Below are 17,899 nucleotides of genomic sequence, written 5' to 3'. Positions count from 1 at the left end.
GAGATTGTATATGGGCATTAGTAGTCAGATATCCTACATTCATTGGAGGTCCTGGCAGTCAGACTCCTGCTCCCATTGTAGGGCCTAGCAGTCAGACTCCTGCTCTCAGTGGAGGTTCTAGCAGTCACACTCCTGCTCTCACTGTAGATCCTAGCAGTCAGACTCCTGCACTCAGTGGAGGTCCTAGCAGTCAGACTCCTGCACTCAGTGAAGGTCCTAACAGTCAGACTCCTGCACTCAGTGGAGGGCCTAGCAGTCAGACTCCTGCACTCAGTGAATGTCCTAACAGTCAGACTCCTGCTCTCAGGGGAGGTCCTAGCAGTCAGACTCCTGCTCTCAGGGGAGGTCCTAGCAGTCAGACTCCTGCTCTCAGTGTAGGGCCTAGCAGTCAGACTCCTGATCTCAGTGTAGGTCCTAGCAGTCAGACTCCTGCTCTCAGTGGAGGTCCTAGCAGTCAGACTCCTGATCTCAGTGTAGGTCCCAGCAGTCAGACTCCTGCTCTCAGTGGAGGTCCTAGCAGTCAGACTCCTGCTCTCAGTGGAGGTCCTAGCAGTCAGACTCCTGCTCTCAGTGGAGGTCCTAGCAGTCAGACTCCTGCTCTCAGTGTAGGTCCTAGCAGTCAGACTCCTGCTCTCAGTGGAGGTCCTAGCAGTCAGACTCCTGCTCTCAGTGTAGGTCCCAGGAGTCAGACTCCTGCTCTCAGTGTAGGTCCTAGCAGTCAGACTCCTGCTCTCAGTGTAGGGCCTAGCAGTCAGACTCCTGCTCTCAGTGGAGGTCCTAGCAGTCAGACTCCTGCTCTCAGTGGAGGTCCTAGCAGTCAGACTCCTGCTCTCAGTGCAGGTTCTAGCAGTCAGACTCCTGCTCTCAGTGTAGGTCCTAGTAGTCAGACTCCTGCTCTCAGTGTAGGTCCTAGCAGTAAGACTCCTGCTCTCAGTGTAGGTCCTAGCAGTCAGACTCCTGCTCTCAGTGTAGGTCCTAGCAGTCAGACTCCTGCTCTCAGTGGAGGTCCTAGCAGTCAGACTCCTGCTCTCAGTGCAGGTTCTAGCAGTCAGACTCCTGCTCTCAGTGTAGGTCCTAGTAGTCAGACTCCTGCTCTCAGTGTAGGTCCTAGCAGTAAGACTCCTGCTCTCAGTGTAGGGCCTAGCAGTCAGACTCCTGCTCTCAGTGGAGGTCCTAGCAGTCAGACTCCTGCTCTCAGTGGAGGTCCTAGCAGTCAGACTCCTGCTCTCAGTGGAGGTCCTAGCAGTCAGACTCCTGCTCTCAGTGTAGGGTCTAGCAGTCAGACTCCTGCTCTCAGTGTAGGGTCTAGCAGTTAGACTCCTGCTCTCAGTGCAGGTTCTAGCAGTCAGACTCCTGCTCTCAGTGTAGGTCCTAGTAGTCAGACTCCTGCTCTCAGTGTAGGTCCTAGCAGTCAGACTCCTGCTCTCAGTGTAGGTCCTAGCAGTCAGACTCCTGCTCTCAGTGTAGGGCCTAGCAGTCAGACTCCTGCTCTCAGTGGAGGTCCTAGCAGTCAGACTCCTGCTCTCAGTGTAGGGCCTAGCAGTCAGACTCCTGCTCTCAGTGGAGGTCCTAGCAGTCAGACTCCTGCTCTCAGTGTAGGTCCTAGTAGTCAGACTTCTGCACTCAGTGGAGGTCCTAGTAGTCAGACTCCTGCTCTCAGTGTAGGTCCTAGTAGTCAGACTTCTGCACTCAGTGGAGGTCCTAGTAGTCAGACTCCTGCTCTCAGTGGAGGTCCTAGCAGTCAGACTCCTGCTCTCAGTGCAGTTCCTAGCAGTCAGACTCCTGCTCTCAGTGTAGGTCCTAGTAGTCAGACTTCTGCACTCAGTGGAGGTCCTAGCAGTGAGATTTCCTGCTCATTTGAGTGGAAATCAACATTGTATGTTTTTATCATGTCTACACTTCAGAAACAAAAAGTGGCAGATCTTGGTCATTTGCATTTATTTCTGTAAAAAAAACCCTCAAATTTGTTCAACTGATGCCACCCTTAAAGAGGCTGTCCACCACTATTACAATGATAGTATATCGTTCAGATAGGTCATCAATGTCTGATCGGCCAGGGTCTGACACCCAACACCCTCACCAATCAGCAGTTCTTGGTGCTGATGGCGGTGGCAGGCAGCCGGAAATGCTCAGATCCGAAATTGACCTGTCAACTGCAAGTGGGTACTGCACATCCGCCTTTTATTGGCCGAGCAAATATCGATGCCCTATCCTAAGGATATGCCATCAATGTAAAAGTAGTGGACAACTCCTTTAATATTTTTCCAAGTTTTAAAATTATGACGTATTGTGATGCTACTTATGAGATATACAGTACAGCAGGATTACCTGCAGCCCTAATGACTGATGAGTATTCCTTGTATTTATACAGAGAGAAAAGTTTATAAAGCTCCTGGATCAGCTGCACAATTCTCTACGAATTGACCTCTCAAAATACAGGGTAAGTATAATATGTCTTTTGTGTGAGAAGATGGTTCTTGTTGGGGACTATTCAGGGAATAGAAAAAAGAATGATGTTATCAATAGCAGGCAGAATATTTACACATTGCCGAATGCAGGGTTTCTGTGGTTGTATGGTATATTGCATGTATACAACATGTGCCTTCTATAATAGCTATTAATATAGACAATGTATCAGCCTTGATCACTGTTTATAATATAATAGTACAACTATATTAGTATTGGATGGGTGCACAGCTGATACCTCTGTCACATACATGAGTTTATGGGTAAAGGGCCCTACATTATTTTTAATTTACATGTATTAATTCCTCTATGAGAAATCTCATTACAATGGATGCCTGCTTTAACCCCTTGATATTAGTAACAGGGAGTGGTGGAAGATTTCGAGCAGGGGTTACATCTTCTTTAAAGAAAGCAACAACATTAATAATCTGTGTGATCACGTCTGCAGGGCTATGTCATTCTTAGGATGGGTTCAGGGATGATGAATAAGGCAGCTGTTAGGGCTTGGATATTGGGCAGATGTTCATAGTAGATGCCACCTCGTCGAATGTAACGTTGGAAATAGCTTTTTGCTTTAAAAATAGACATTGATTGTTATTAGCGCAGCTTCTGATTAATAATGATGACTTTTATTGCTTTCATTTAGGATAACTTCCCAGCCTCAAACCCAGAGCGTCTTCAGGACTTGAAGTCTACCGTGGACCTGCTAACCAGCATCACCTTTTTCCGTATGAAGGTAGCCGACATTGTTGTTGTTTTTGTTACCGCTGTCAGAAAGCTTTCAGCGTCTCTCAATATATCATGTTTATTGGTCTCTGGCAATTGAAGCCTTCTGTATCTGGAGTCAACAGATGGATTGTGTTGCTGTCAATATCACATGTTTTTCTGTGTTCTCACGTTAGTATATTTATACGGCCATTGTTTTCATTACTGTCACATCCGAGCAGCTTGTTTCTGATGTAGATACACAAACTGCAGATCCCGTGCAGCTGGCGATGATGATGATGATGATGATGATGACTGTATCGTTAATAGTTACAGTGTAACTGGTAGGAACATAAGTCATAATAAGCTTTATATGATACAAACCTAGCCTGAAGTGTTCATCCATCAGGAAAAGTCGATAAAATAAATGGCATATTGAATTACGTGCATATATTCTGGGCTGAACACTAAGGCCATGTGCACACACAGGTTTTTTTTTAGATGGCCAAAAATGATAAGATTTCTATTAACAACCACTTCAGGAAACACTTTATCTTTGGGTACGGTTCCACTTGTGCATAGCTTCTGATGCGAGGGCATTGGAAGCAATAAGCTTCTGCTTCGGGTGTGAGCCAAGGGTCATGTGATCTGATCTTTTACTATTGGGTCACAGCTGCGGAGAAGAGGGAGGGAGCACTTTCTCCCCATCTCCTCCGCTGCCTGTCTTTGCGTACATTTCACTTCAGTCTGATGACATGTGAGTGCAGGGCGATGTTTTACACACAGCCATAGACTCATATGTATGCGTGTGAGCTGAGAATCGCTGCCAAGCACAGTATGCTGCGATTCATTTCCCATGCTGGTAATGCATAAGAAATCAATCACAGATGGACACTGCCCCATAATTTTGCACTGGTGCGAGTGCAGTCCGATGTTTTATCAGATTGCACTCGTCCATGCAAAACACAAGTGGAACCAAGGCCTATGGGGAGTTTTCATTTCCGTGTTTCCTAAATGATTTTGGAGCATTCCTACTATTTCTGGGGAGTTTTTCCTGAAGGATTTTATGGGCAATACCTGGTTTGAAACATTTTCCATCAGGAGATGGTTCAAAGAGGTTGTTTTTCCTGATAAGATTTTTTTTTTTAAAACCAAACGCAAAAGAAAAACACTCAAAAGACCGAAGATATGAACAGCCAAAGAGGTTTTGCAATAGAAATGAAAAGGAAAAGTTTTTTAAAGTGGTTATGTCAAGTGATTTTCAGGCGTCTTTTGGAGCAAACTCATTCCAAACCACCCCTCAAAAAACTCAATGTGTACATACCCTTACAGTGAAGATGTCATCTTATTAACATTTTGTAGAATTCACATTAAGGCTAAGGCCACATGGTCATTAATGCGAGTGAATCACATGACACTCGGCTCCTGCTCTGCTGGAGTGTAAGCTGAGTGTCATGCGATTGTCATGCCACTGTTCTGCAATCCTTCAATCACAGCACAGCAGCCGCAGAGGAAGGGGCTCCATCACATTATGGGTGTCAGGTCCGAGCATTCCTACATGAACAGTGTCCTGGAAAGTGGATTGGTCATTGTGGGCCACTTGAATGGCCACCAAGTTCTCCCGTACTGACCCCCTTAAACTTTTATCTTTGGGGTCATCTGAAGGCAAATGTCTATGCTGTGAAGATACAAGATGTGCAGCATCTGAAACAACGGATACTGGAAGCCTGTGCTAGCATTTCTTCTGTGGTGTTGCTATCACTGTGTCAAGAGTGGGAGAAGAGAGTTGCATTGACAATCCAACATAATGGGCAGCACTTTGAACACATTTTATAAGTGGTCATAAAATTGTAAATAACTAATGAATGAATAAATTTACGTTAAAACCAAGAACACCATTGTTTCTCTTGTGAAATTCTCAATACGTTTGATGTGTTACATGACCCTCTTCCCATTGGAAAAAAAAAATTGGAACCAAAATGGCCACCTTCAAAATGGCCGCCATGGTCACCACCCATCTTGAAAAATTTCCCCCCTTCCATATACTAATGAGCCACAAACAATAAGTTGATATCACCAACCATTCCCATTTTATTTAGGTGTATCCATATAAATGGCCCACCCTGTACATCCTCTTCACTGTGGTCTGGATTCTAGTTTGCTAACCCTTTTAGTCCTGCTATTATACCTCCTCTGCCAGCTAAGGAGACCATGACCACTGACACCTAATGGTAGCTGGCAGTACTGCAACATAACCACACAGAGGGCATTTAGATATATTAGCATTACCATACATATCAATACACAAGTATAACCAATGACATCTTCTGGGGTCGCAGATCACAGCCCTCTCTATTACAGCAGTATATAGAACAAGTGATCAGAGAATCGCAAATTCAAGTCCCTTAAGCCACTAAAAAAAAAGTAAAGAATAAAGTTTTCTAAAATTTAAAAACAAAATTTAAAATAATCCTTTTTTTCTTTGTTTAAAATAAAGGAATAGTTTTTTATATGTGTATATATATATATATATATATATATATATATATATATTTGGTAAGGCTGCAATCACCCGAGCATAATATAACTCAGATGAATACTATCCGATGTTTTTTCAGATAGCACTCACCTTAATGGTATACTAAGAGAAGGATTCAACAGCCTCCTAATCTATCTATATATATATATATATATATATATATATATATATATATATATATATATATTATTGCCTTATTCTGTCTGTCTGTCTTGCTCCAAAATGACGTCATTACAGTGACAACCGTCGCATTGGCCGCTCAGCCTGGCCCTGCCCCCCGCACGGATTGGCCGCTCGGCCCCGCCCCCCTCACACATTGGACGCTCGGCCAGGCCCCGCCCCCTCACGCATTGGACGCTTGGCCTGGCCCCGCCCCCCCGCACGTATTCCCTGAACCCACACGGAGCACCGACTAACAGGTGACTGCTGCACCCCCGGGAGCCCACACCGGCAACCCAGCCGAGACATACCCTTGCATTGCATTACACATCGGGTAACCATGGCAACCACTTTGCTTAATTACCCGATCGTGTACCATGGTTACCAGCGTATGCCGACTCCCTGCACATTCAGTTCGTTCGTCTCCCGCTGTCAAACACACCGATGCGTGCTGCACAGCAGGAGACCAGCAAACAAAAAATGAACCACCACTGTCGCTTTGAATAGTTACCTGATGTGTACCATGGTTACTAGCTTCCCCCGGCTCCCGGCACACGTGTGCCGGTGTCAGCGTACACTGCTAACTATGGTACACATCGGATACTATGGAAACCGCTTTGCATAGTTACCCGGGCCCCGCATCCGCACACTTTGCCTGCTCAGCCACGCCCCCCGCACACTATGCCCGCTTGGCCACGCCCCCACACACTATGCCCACTCAGCCACGCCCCCCACACACATTGGGCACCTATACACCTCCCCCCAGGACTACTCCACCTATTAGACACCTCCCCCCAATTACTACTCCACCTATTAGACACCTCCCCCCAAGGACTACTCCACTTATTAGACACCTCCCCCCAGGACTACTCCACCTATTAGACACCTCCCCCAGGACTACTCCTCCTATTAGACTCCTCCACCCAGGACTACTCCTATTATTAGACTCCTCTCCCCCCAGGACTACTCCTCCTATTATCCTCCTCTCCCCCCAGGACTACTCCTCCTATTATCCTCCTCTCTCCCCAGGACTACTCCTCCTATTATCCTCCTCTCCCCCCAGGACTACTCCTACAACACACACACTGCACAAAACATACCTCCCCCCAATACACACACAAACCGCGCAACACACACACAACGCTGCAGACACACAGTGCTCCACAAACAACGCAACACACACAACGCAACACACAAACAACACCACTTTCACACACCCCTACACCCAGACAACACCCAGAACATTTACAGCACCCTACACAAACACTTGACAACTACACACAACAACATCTATATATATAACAAAAATCATACATTAACTACACAATAAATTCTTGAGTACTTAGAATCGGGCCACCTTCTAGTAAGCCAATATTTATGTCAGTTGCACTCCTGTCGGCGTGCACCCACCGCACAATAGCAGTTGTGGACTAGTTTTGCTGACTGCAGGAAGAGACAGTTAAAGAAATATATTTAGCATTTTGGGCAGGGGTTGACATAACACATGTGCAGCAGGATCAGCTGCATGTGGGCCTAGTAGGGTAGGGGAGCTCCAGTGGGTAATGTGGTTCATTTGACAACAGGTTGCTCAGATACTGTGATTGTTCCACTTTTTCCCTATGTTCATTCTCCTCAAACATTAGTATCATAGTATCATAGTTTTTAAGGTTGAAGGGAGACTCTAAGTCCATCTAGTTCAACCCGTAGCCTAACATGTTGATCCAGAGGAAGGCAAAAAAACCCCAATGTGGCAAACAATTTCCAATGGGGAAAAAATTTCCTTCCTTCGTCCACATCCGGCAATCAGACTAGTTCCCTGGATCAATACCCTGTCATAAAATCTAATATACATAACTGGTAATATTACATTTTTCAAGAAAGGCATCCAGGCTCTGCTTAAATGCTAGTAGTGAATCACTCATTACAACATCATGCGGCAGAGAGTTCCATAGTCTCACTGCTCGTACAGTAAAGAATCCTCGTCTGTGATTATGATTAAACCTTCTTTCCTCAAGACGTAGCGGATGCCCCCGTGTTCCAGTTGCAGGCCTAGGTGTAAAAAGATCTTTGGAAAGGTCTCTGTACTGTCCCCTCATATATTTATACATTGTGATTAGATCCCCCCTAAGCCTTCGTTTTTCCAAACTAAATAACCCCAAGTTTAATAACCTGTCTTGGTGTTGCAGCCCACCCATTCCTCTAATAATCTTGGTCGCTCTTCTCTGCACCCTCTCCAGTTCAGCTATGTCCTTCTTATATATCGGTGACCAGAATTGTATACAGTATTCTAAGTGCGGTCGCACTAGTGACTTGTACAGAGGTAGAACTATATTTTTTTCATGAACACTTATACCTCTTTTAATACATCTCATTATTTTATTAGCCCTGGCAGCAGCTGCCTGACACTGTCCACTAAAGTGAAGTTTACCATCCACCCATACACCCAAGTCTTTTTCTGTGTCTGTTTTACCCAATGTTCTACAATTAAGTACATAATCATAAATGTTATTTCCTCTACCCAAGTGCATGACCTTACATTTATCTACATTAAACTTCAATTGCCACTTCTCAGCCCAATCCTCCAATTTACATAAATCTCCCTGTAATATAAAATTATCCTCCTCTGTATTGATTACCCTGCAGAGTTTAGTATCATCGCCAAATATTGAAATTCTACTCCGCATGCCCCCAACAAGGTCATTTATAAATATGTTGAAAAGAAGCGGGCCCAATACTGACCCCTGTGGTACCCCACTATGAACTGAGACCCAGTCCGAGTACGTACCATTAATAACCACCCTTTGTTTCCTATCACTGAGCCAGTTTTTAACCCAGTTAGACATATTTTCCCCTATCCCCATTATTCTCATTTTAGGAGGACTCCTGTGTGTGTCTCTCTCTGGCCAGTGGATGCTGTAATAGGTAGTTCATTATTTTGCTAAGTGGTGTCTGTTCTGGCACTTAAAACCCACAGCCTTAGCTGTAATCGATAGACTGGAGATTTATGGTGGTTGGGGCACCCAGACACGAGTCCTGTACAGGGGACTTTCACAGTCCATGTCCGCCTCTCGAATGGAGATTATATATATATATATATATATATATATATATATATATATATATATATATATATATATATATATATATATATATTCAGTACAGACAAAAGTTTGGACACACTTTCTCAGTCAAAGAGTTTTCTTTATTTTCTTGACTCTGCAAATTGTAGATTCACATTGAAGGCATAAAACTATGAATTAACACATGTGGAATGAAATACTTAACAAAAAAGTGTGAAACAACTAAAAATATGTCTTATATTCCAAGTTCTTTAAAGTAGCCACTTTTTGCTTTGATTACTGCTTTGCACACTCTTGGCATTCTCTTGATGAGCTTCAAGAGGTAGTGACCGGAAGTGGTTTTCACTTCACAGGCGTGCCCTGTCAGGTTTAATAAGTGGGATTTCTTGCCTTATAAATGGGGTTGGGACCATCAGTTATGTTGTGTAGAAGTCTGGTGGATGCAGAGCTCATAGTCCTACTGAATAGACTGTTAACATTTGTATTATGGCAAGAAAAAAGCAGCCAAGTAAAGAAAAACGAGTGATTATCATTACTTTAAGAAATGAAGGTCAGTCAGTCTGAAAAATTGGGAAACTTTGAAAGTGTCCCCAAGTGCAGTGGCAAAAACCATCAAACGCTACAAAGAAACTTGTTCAAATGCGGATCGCCCCAGGAAAGGAAGACCGAGAGTCACCTCTGCTGCGGAGGATAAGTTTATCTGAGTCACCAGCCTCAGAAATCACAGGTTAACAGCAGCTCAGATTAGAGACCAGGTCAATGCCACACAGAGTTCTAGCAGCAGACACATCTCTAGAACAACTGTTAAGAGGAGACTTAATGCAGCAAGCCTTCATGGTAAAATAGCTGGTAGGAAACCACTGCTAAGGACAGGCAACAAGCAGAAGAGACATGTTTGGGCTAAAGAACACAAGGAATGGACATTAGACCAGTGGAAATCTGTGCTTTGGTCTGATGAGTCCAAATTTGAGATCTTTGGATCCATCCACCATGTCTTTGTGCGACGCCGAAAAGGTGAACGGATCGACTCTACATGCCTGGTTGCCACCGTGAAGCATGGAGAAGGAGGTGTAATGGTGTGGGGGTGCTTTACAGGTGACACTGTTGGGGATTTATTCAAAATTGAAGGCATACTGAACCAGCATAGCTACCACAGCATCTTGCAGCAGCATGCTATTCCATCCGGTTTGCGTTTAGTTGGACCACCATTTATTTTTCAACAGGACAATTACCCCAAACACACCTCCAGGCTGTGTAAGGGCTATTTGACTAAGAAGGAAAGTAATGGGGTGCTACGCCAGATGACCTGGCCTCCACAGTCACCAGACCTAAACCCAATCGAGATGGTTTGGGGTGAGCTGGACCGCAGAGTGAAGGCAAAAGGGCCAACAAGCGCTAAGCATCTCTGGGAACTCCTTCAAGACTGTTGGAAAACAATTTCCGGTGACTACCTCTTGAAGCTCATCAAGAGAATGCCAAGAGTGTGCAAAGCAGTAATCAAAGCAAAAGGTGGCTACTTTGAAGAACCTAGAATATAAGACATATTATCAGTTGTTTCACACTTTTTTGTTAAGTATTTCATTCCACATGTGTTAATTCATAGTTTTGATGCCTTCAATGCGAATCTACAATTTTCAGAGTCATGAAAATAAATAAAACTCTTTGAATGAGAAGGTGTGTCCAAACGTTAGGTCTGTACTGTATATATATACATATATATACAGTATATAATGTCATGCATTCCTTATATAGTGTTATCATAAGCCACAGCACTTTACAGCCGTAATCATCACTGTCCCCATTGGGGCTAACAATCTATATTCCCTCACAGTATGTCCTTGGGGTGTGAGGGAAAGCCAGAAAACCCAGAAGATAACCACGCAAACACAGGGAGAACATACAATCTCCTTGCAGATGTTGTCCTTGGTGGGATTTGAACCCAGAACCCCAGTAAAGCATGAGTTTCTATTAAAACTGATAAGCAGCAGAATTATTAGGATATTTTTTTTATATATATATATATATATATATATATATATATATATATACTGTATATATATCTGCAATATATAAAACTGAGCCATAATCATCTTTGATCCAAATTATGATTGCAAACATCATGAACATCACTGATTGCGCTTAAGCTGGGTTTACACACTGCAACATCGCAATGGACATCGCTGTAACGTCACCGGTTTTGTGACGTAACAGCGACCTCCCTAAGTCTCTGCTAAGTCTCTGGTGAGCTGTCAAACAGGCAAACCTGGCCAACAACTCAACAGCGATCCGGACCTGCAGAGCGACCTAGCTGGTTGTTGGGGACGTTGATAAGCAGCCTTTTGAAAGGGAAGTTGCTAACAAAGTCTCTGCAAAGTCTTTCACACACTGAAACTTTCCAGCGATGCTTGCTGCACAGCTGGAAACAAAGGACCTAGGAATGGTCCTGAACGATTTGTAACGATTACAACTTCACAGCAGGGGCCGGGTCGCTGATAGGTTTCACACACTGCAACATCGCAAACAACATCGCTATTGCGTCACAAAACCGGTGACGTTACAGCGATGTCGTTTGAGATGTTGCAGTGTGTAAACCCAGCTTTAGGTGCCATCCATCTACAGTGTGATATTTGTTTTTGTTTTTTGTTTAATAGGTAAAATGAGCTTGGATTTTTTATTTTTTTTGTACTCTAGAAAAATGTATATTACGTTACATTAACGGTGAAAACTGAAATACATACAGTTTAATAAACTGAAACTGCTGACATGTTAAAGCAAGACTAGACCTTGGTGGGTTCACGGAATGTGAACATAAATAAAGGAACCCTTGAATTTTACACTTAGAAAAGGGTTTAAAGGTAGTATATCAATTAGTTACACCCAAGGCTACCTCAATTAGTATATCTAAAAACAATTTTTAATGAAATAGATTAAAACAATTTAGAATTCCACCTGTGAAAATGTGACACACACAAAACATCCCAGGACCATGATACAGCCTCAATAGTATTCACCTATGGAACACAACAGTTGTTCCAATTTTATATCACTCTCATGGGATTCAACAGTTAGAAAGATCTCTAAATGACCCTCCTTCTCTCTTTCCTCTACCTGCCAATGGAGATATAACCAAGGTTACACGCACCCTAACGGTAAAAAGGTGCCCCCACTCCTCGGCGGCTTTCCCTCCTATGATATCCCTATACTCCCTTCTTATCGGGTAGTCTAAGGGGCTATACCATCAAATAGTGAGGAGATATAGAAAATAGTATACACTTATCTGAGATGGGGGCACCTTTTTACCGTTAGGGTGCGTGTAACCTTGGTTATATCTCCATTGGCAGGTAGAGGAAAGAGAGAAGGAGGGTCATTTAGAGATCTTTCTAACTGTTGAATCCCATGAGAGTGATATAAAATTGGAACAACTGTTGTGTTCCATAGGTGAATACTATAAAGGAACCCTTCCATACACTGACAATGCCATACTGGAAATAGTGAATAGGTAAAGCACAAAGAGAGAGAAGGAAATACACGGCAGCACATGGGGTACGGGGCAAGGGTAGGACACCACTGTTGAATAAAACCTTGGCATGCCATAGATGTAAGTAGGCATTCCAGAAATGGATTCTTGGATTTTAGAAGCACTGTTCACACTTGGACTTGGACATAAGAAGTGCTGAGGTTTTTCTTCAATAAGTAAAACACAAAGTGAATTATGAAACAAAGCTCACATCGCCCATAACAATTGATTTCCACAACTTACTACTAAACTATGATAGGATACTATGTGCAATGACACAAAGACTCCTTATATTCACGAGAACATTTTAATGTACAATGATTAATGCTTTCTAAATTTAAGACAATAAATTCCTTTAATATTTCAGGATGTATGCCACATGAATATACATTTGTTGATATGATGTAGGAATAGGAAGACAAGTGTGTGAGCCTCCACAGAACTTTCAATAAATGTTTAATGCATGCCAGAATACAATTCTAGATTAATGCAGGAGCATGCACCACTGTTTACTGTGCACATGAAATTATTCCGCTGTTGTGTAAAAAGTGTTGCATGATGGGTTTTTTTAGGTTCTTGAACTTCAGAGCCCTCCAAGAGCCAGCATGGTGGTGAAGGACTGCGTCCGGGCCTGCTTGGACTCCACATACAAGTATATTTTTGTTAACTGCCATGAGCTTTATTCACAATTACTGGACCAGGTAAGAATTGTGTCTGACTTCATTATATCTGCAGTTTTTGCTTGTATTTGAGATACATTGATAATAGAGGGATTTCTGTGTCTTAGGCCTCCTTCCCACGTCCCTGTCCCCAGAAAGTCTGGTGTCTTTTTTCACACATATTGGAGAAAAGTTCCCACGCATACTAATTAGAATCAGTGGCGATATTCACACCTCCATGTTTTCACACGAACCCTGTGTGCCTGTGAACCACCTGCTTTCCATGTGAACTACATAGAGACATGTCCGGTTTTTTATGGCACCACAAATGAAATATGGACATGACACACATGAAAAAAATGGATGATATTGAAATTAATGTATTTTTATGTGTAAAAGATGTGTGCAGATAGAGAAATGCTAAATGTATGTATGTATGGATGGATGGATGGATGGATGGATGGATGAATGGATGAATAAATAGGTAGATGGATAAATAGATAGATGGATAAAAAGATAGTTAAATGGATAGATGGATAGATAGATAGATAGATTGTACAGCTATCTAGCCAAATAAATAAATAATCAAATAAAAAAAATGATGTAGGCTCCCACCTTATTTTTGATAACCAGCGCAGCTAAAGCATACAGCTTTGGCCTGTAACCTTCAGCTGTCTGCTTTACCTTGGCTGCTATAAAAAATAAATGGTATCACATGGGTTTTTTTTTTCTTCAAACTATTTAAATAAATACTAATTAAATAATTAAAAAACTTTGTGAGATCCCCCTTAGTTTTCATAACCAGCCACAGTAAAGCAGACAGCTAAGGGTTGCAGCCCCCGGCTTTGTACTTACCTGAGCTGGTTATCAAAATCAGGGTTGGAGCCCACGTCATTTTTTCATTTGGCTAATTAGCTGTACAATCTATGTAGCTATGTACCGTATCTATCTATCTATCTATCTATTTCCATCCATCTATTTTTCTACATCTTTAACACATAAAAAAACATTAGTTTTAGTGTTGTGCATTTTTTTTGGTATGTGTCACATGGATGTCACACGGATGACAAACAAATGGACAAAATGGACAATCTAACTAACACATGCATTTTTACACTAGACGTGTAAAAGAGGCCTAAGGCATCATTCAGATGTCAGTTATTTCTCTTGTACACAAAAAATGGTCCTAGTGTCATCAGAGTTTTGTCATTGTGTCTGTTTTTAGCACCAGAGCTTGGTCAGAGTTTCATGAGTTTTTCTAGGATTAAAAAAAAAATATGAAGATTTTTTTAACCTTCTCATTACAAACAGTCCATGAAAAACAGCACTTGGACATGTCGCTATAATTTTATGCAAACCATTTCTGTCTGTGAAAATACAGTGGCGTTACTATAGTGGGTATGAGTTCTATCTGTCAAAAAAATGTGAAAAACTGAATGAATGATCCTTTGTGCATCAGAACCCAGAACTTCATGTGACAATATGCCGAGATGTATCTTTACTGGGTTCTAATGAATATCTGTAAAAATAATGCTCCGATCCCAGCCAAGAAACTGCTACAGATGCGACTGCAAACTCTGCACCTCAATAAATGTATGCCTCAGTAATGCACACAGTAATGTCACTGCACAGAATCATTTTTAATGTTGTGTCACAGAACCTGGATAATACTCACAATGATTTCCTGTACAGCGAGGTTATTACGAAGGAATAAATATTAGTTCTGGAACAGAACTGGAATAATGCATTTGGTGCTATCCCAAAACAGGCATAATAGACATACTGATGTGTCCAAAAAGGAATAATTCCTACAGTTATGTCCCAGGTCCTGGATAATGTACAGATTAATATCCCAATGCGCCATATGGAGGGTAAACATGGAGAAATCACAGTATATGGATAGTAACCACATTGATAATAGCGTGTGATATTCATGCACACTGATAATAAAGACAGCAAAGGGAGGTGAAGAAGCACAGAAGGATAATACAGTGATGCCTCAATGTTAGACCTGTTCCATATGAATATCTGGTGGAAGTCCGTAATACAGATCATCCTGAAAATAGACATGTTATAATATTTCATGCATAATTTATCTATAATTATAGACGAAATTGCATCATCAAAGCTGAGTAGTAAGGTCTCTTTCAGATAGCGGTGTTTTACATGTGTTCTGTGTTTTTTACATAATCACTATGCTTTATAGCCCTGTTCACATGCAAGTTTTTTTATTTGTTGGCTGGTTGCCCACAAAAAATAATAAAAAACAGATTCATGTACATTTTTTATCTAATTTGGAGATCATAGACCGTATATACTCAAGTATAAGCCAACCCGAGTATAAGTCGAGGCCCCTAATTCTACAAGAAACAGGGAAACCGTATTGACTCGAGTAGAAGCCTAGGAAGGAAAATGAAGCAGTTACTGGGAAGTTTAAAAAATAAAAATAGATCCCAATAAAATGTACTGTGCTCCATCCTTGTCCCCCCTTGTAGTAATGTGCTCGTCCTTGTCCCCCCTTGTAGTAATGTGCCCTGTCCTTCTCCCCCTGTCCTTCTCCCCCCTCCCCTTATTGTAATGTGTCCATCTTTGTGTCCCTTCCTTGGGCCCTCTAGTAATGTTCCCGGTAGTAATGTCCTCCTACTGGTCCCCTTCTTGTTCTCTATTATGAAAACAAAAAATATTCTCACCTCTCCTCCATTCCCACGTATGGCCATACGTACCTTCAACAAGGTCCGTGCAAAACATGTGTTTTTAACAGACGTGTGAAGGGAGCCTAATAGGTATAAAAAGCTTGGAAATGGCCTTATTCTTTCTTTGTATACAAGAAAAATGAATGCTACATTTGTGGTAAAAACAAATCGAGGCCAAAAATTAATCCAGTACACTAATAAAATATAGTTACATTTTTGTATACACACACAAAAAAAGATATTTGACTGTTTGCTAACACTAAGGCACACTTTACACGCTGCGACATCGCTAGCAATTGCTAGTGATGTCGAGCACGATAGCACCCGCCCCCGTCGCACATGCGATATGTGGTGATTGCTGCCATAGCGAACATTATCGCTACAGCAGCTTCACACGCACATACCTGGACGGCGATGTCGCTTTGACCGCCGAACAATATCTCCTTCAAGGGGGAGGTGCGTTCGGCGTCACCGCGACGTCACTAAGCGGCCGGCCATAAAAAGCGGAGGGGCGGAGATGAGCGGGACATAACATCCCGCCCACCTCTTGACTTCCGCATTGTTGGTGGAGGCAGCTAAGCACATGTTTGTCATTCCTGCGGTGTCACACACAGCGATGTGTGTTGCTGCAGGAACGACAAACAACATCATGCCGGCAGCAGCAACGCTATTATGAAAAGGAGCGATGTGTCACCGATCAACGATTTTTGACGTTTTTGCGATCAGTGATCGTCGCTCCTAGGGTTTACACGCTGCGATGTCGGTAACGGCGCCGGATGTGCGTCACTAACGACGTGACCCTAACGATATATCATTACCGATGTCGCAACGTGTAAAGCCCGCCTAAGAGTCAGTGTTACAGGCAGAAAATTGAAATACATAAGAAAGCCAATTTGAAAAAGGATGAAATACTGATGCAAAGCTGATCAAATACACATCACATACAGATCACTATGTATAGACTGTAATGGATTTTTTTTAATCAGAAAACTGATAAACTTAATGCATTTTTTAAAATATACTCAGTTTATATTCCGCAGGTGAATAGACATAATAATATTTCTGATGGCGCAGTAAAAGGCCATTGCACATAGTCATGTCCCAGTACAGTGATCATGGATGCTGTGTATCGAATGGTCGGTGTGCAAAGTACAGGGATAATGTACAACATGATTTCATAATGCGGGACTTAAAATAGCAAATCGTAATATCACAGGAGATAAAGTCAGAAAAAAAAGTTATTAAAGGGTCAATGGACACCAGGGCTAACGAACACAGTATCATAACACAGTGGAACACATATGTATCACACAACGTAGAGAACACAGTTATGTCACACTACAGAGGTAATGTACCCATTCACATCACTATGCAGAGGTAATGAATACAGTTATATCACGCTACATAAGTAATGAACACAGTGATGTCACACTGCAGAGGTAATGAGAAAAGTGATGTCATCAAACATAAGTAATGAATACAGTGACGTCACATGACAGAGTTAATAACTACTGAGATGTCACCTTACATAATGAATAAAGTGATGTCAATTCACATAGGTAATGAACACACTGATATCACGTTACATAGGTAATGAAGACAGTGATGTCACCCTGCAGAGGTAATGAACACAGTGATATCCCCTTACATAGGTAATGAACACAGTGATGTCACCTTACATAGGTTATGAAAACAGTGATGTCACCTTAGACAAGTAATGAAGACACTGATGTCACAATACAGAAATGATAAACACTGGTGACAAAGTTGTCATCTCCTTTAGGATCCTGTGTCCCTTGTGTGATTGTAACCAATGCATTTCTAAATGTTATAACCCTTCCACCAGTGACCGCAGGTAACTTGACCTCAGGATACTTCATTAAACTCAGTGACCCTACCTGATGTGAGATCACTGATTTTATTGAGGTCACCTGAGGTCAAATTACCTGCGGTCACAGGTGTAGGGATGTGGGAACCTCCAGCTGTTGTCACAACTTACCTAAGTGACATCACCGCTCATCGCTGTGAGTCTCTGCCTGATGTCCCCAATGGGCTGTCATGTTCCATGATTGCATGCTGTT

At 42.3% G+C, this 17,899-nt stretch overlaps 1 protein-coding gene across 1 annotated transcript in view; it reads left to right on the top strand.

Moving 5' to 3' along the window:
• The window catches only part of UNC13C (unc-13 homolog C), a 1,075,146-nt gene that overhangs the window by 484,514 nt on the left and 572,733 nt on the right, over positions 1-17,899 (top strand). Inside the window, exons 16-18 of the mRNA XM_075345771.1 lie at positions 2,372-2,440; positions 3,113-3,202; positions 13,039-13,167. Of these exons, the coding sequence (XP_075201886.1) occupies positions 2,372-2,440; positions 3,113-3,202; positions 13,039-13,167 (288 nt within the window). The remainder of the gene's footprint in view (positions 1-2,371; positions 2,441-3,112; positions 3,203-13,038; positions 13,168-17,899) is intronic.

The sequence above is a fragment of the Anomaloglossus baeobatrachus genome, chromosome 4 (genome assembly GCF_048569485.1).
Source record: "Anomaloglossus baeobatrachus isolate aAnoBae1 chromosome 4, aAnoBae1.hap1, whole genome shotgun sequence".
In the NCBI taxonomy this organism is placed as follows: domain Eukaryota; kingdom Metazoa; phylum Chordata; class Amphibia; order Anura; family Aromobatidae; genus Anomaloglossus; species Anomaloglossus baeobatrachus.
The sequence above is the reverse complement of the archived record's forward strand: the minus strand, read 5'-3'. Positions and strand labels throughout refer to the sequence as shown.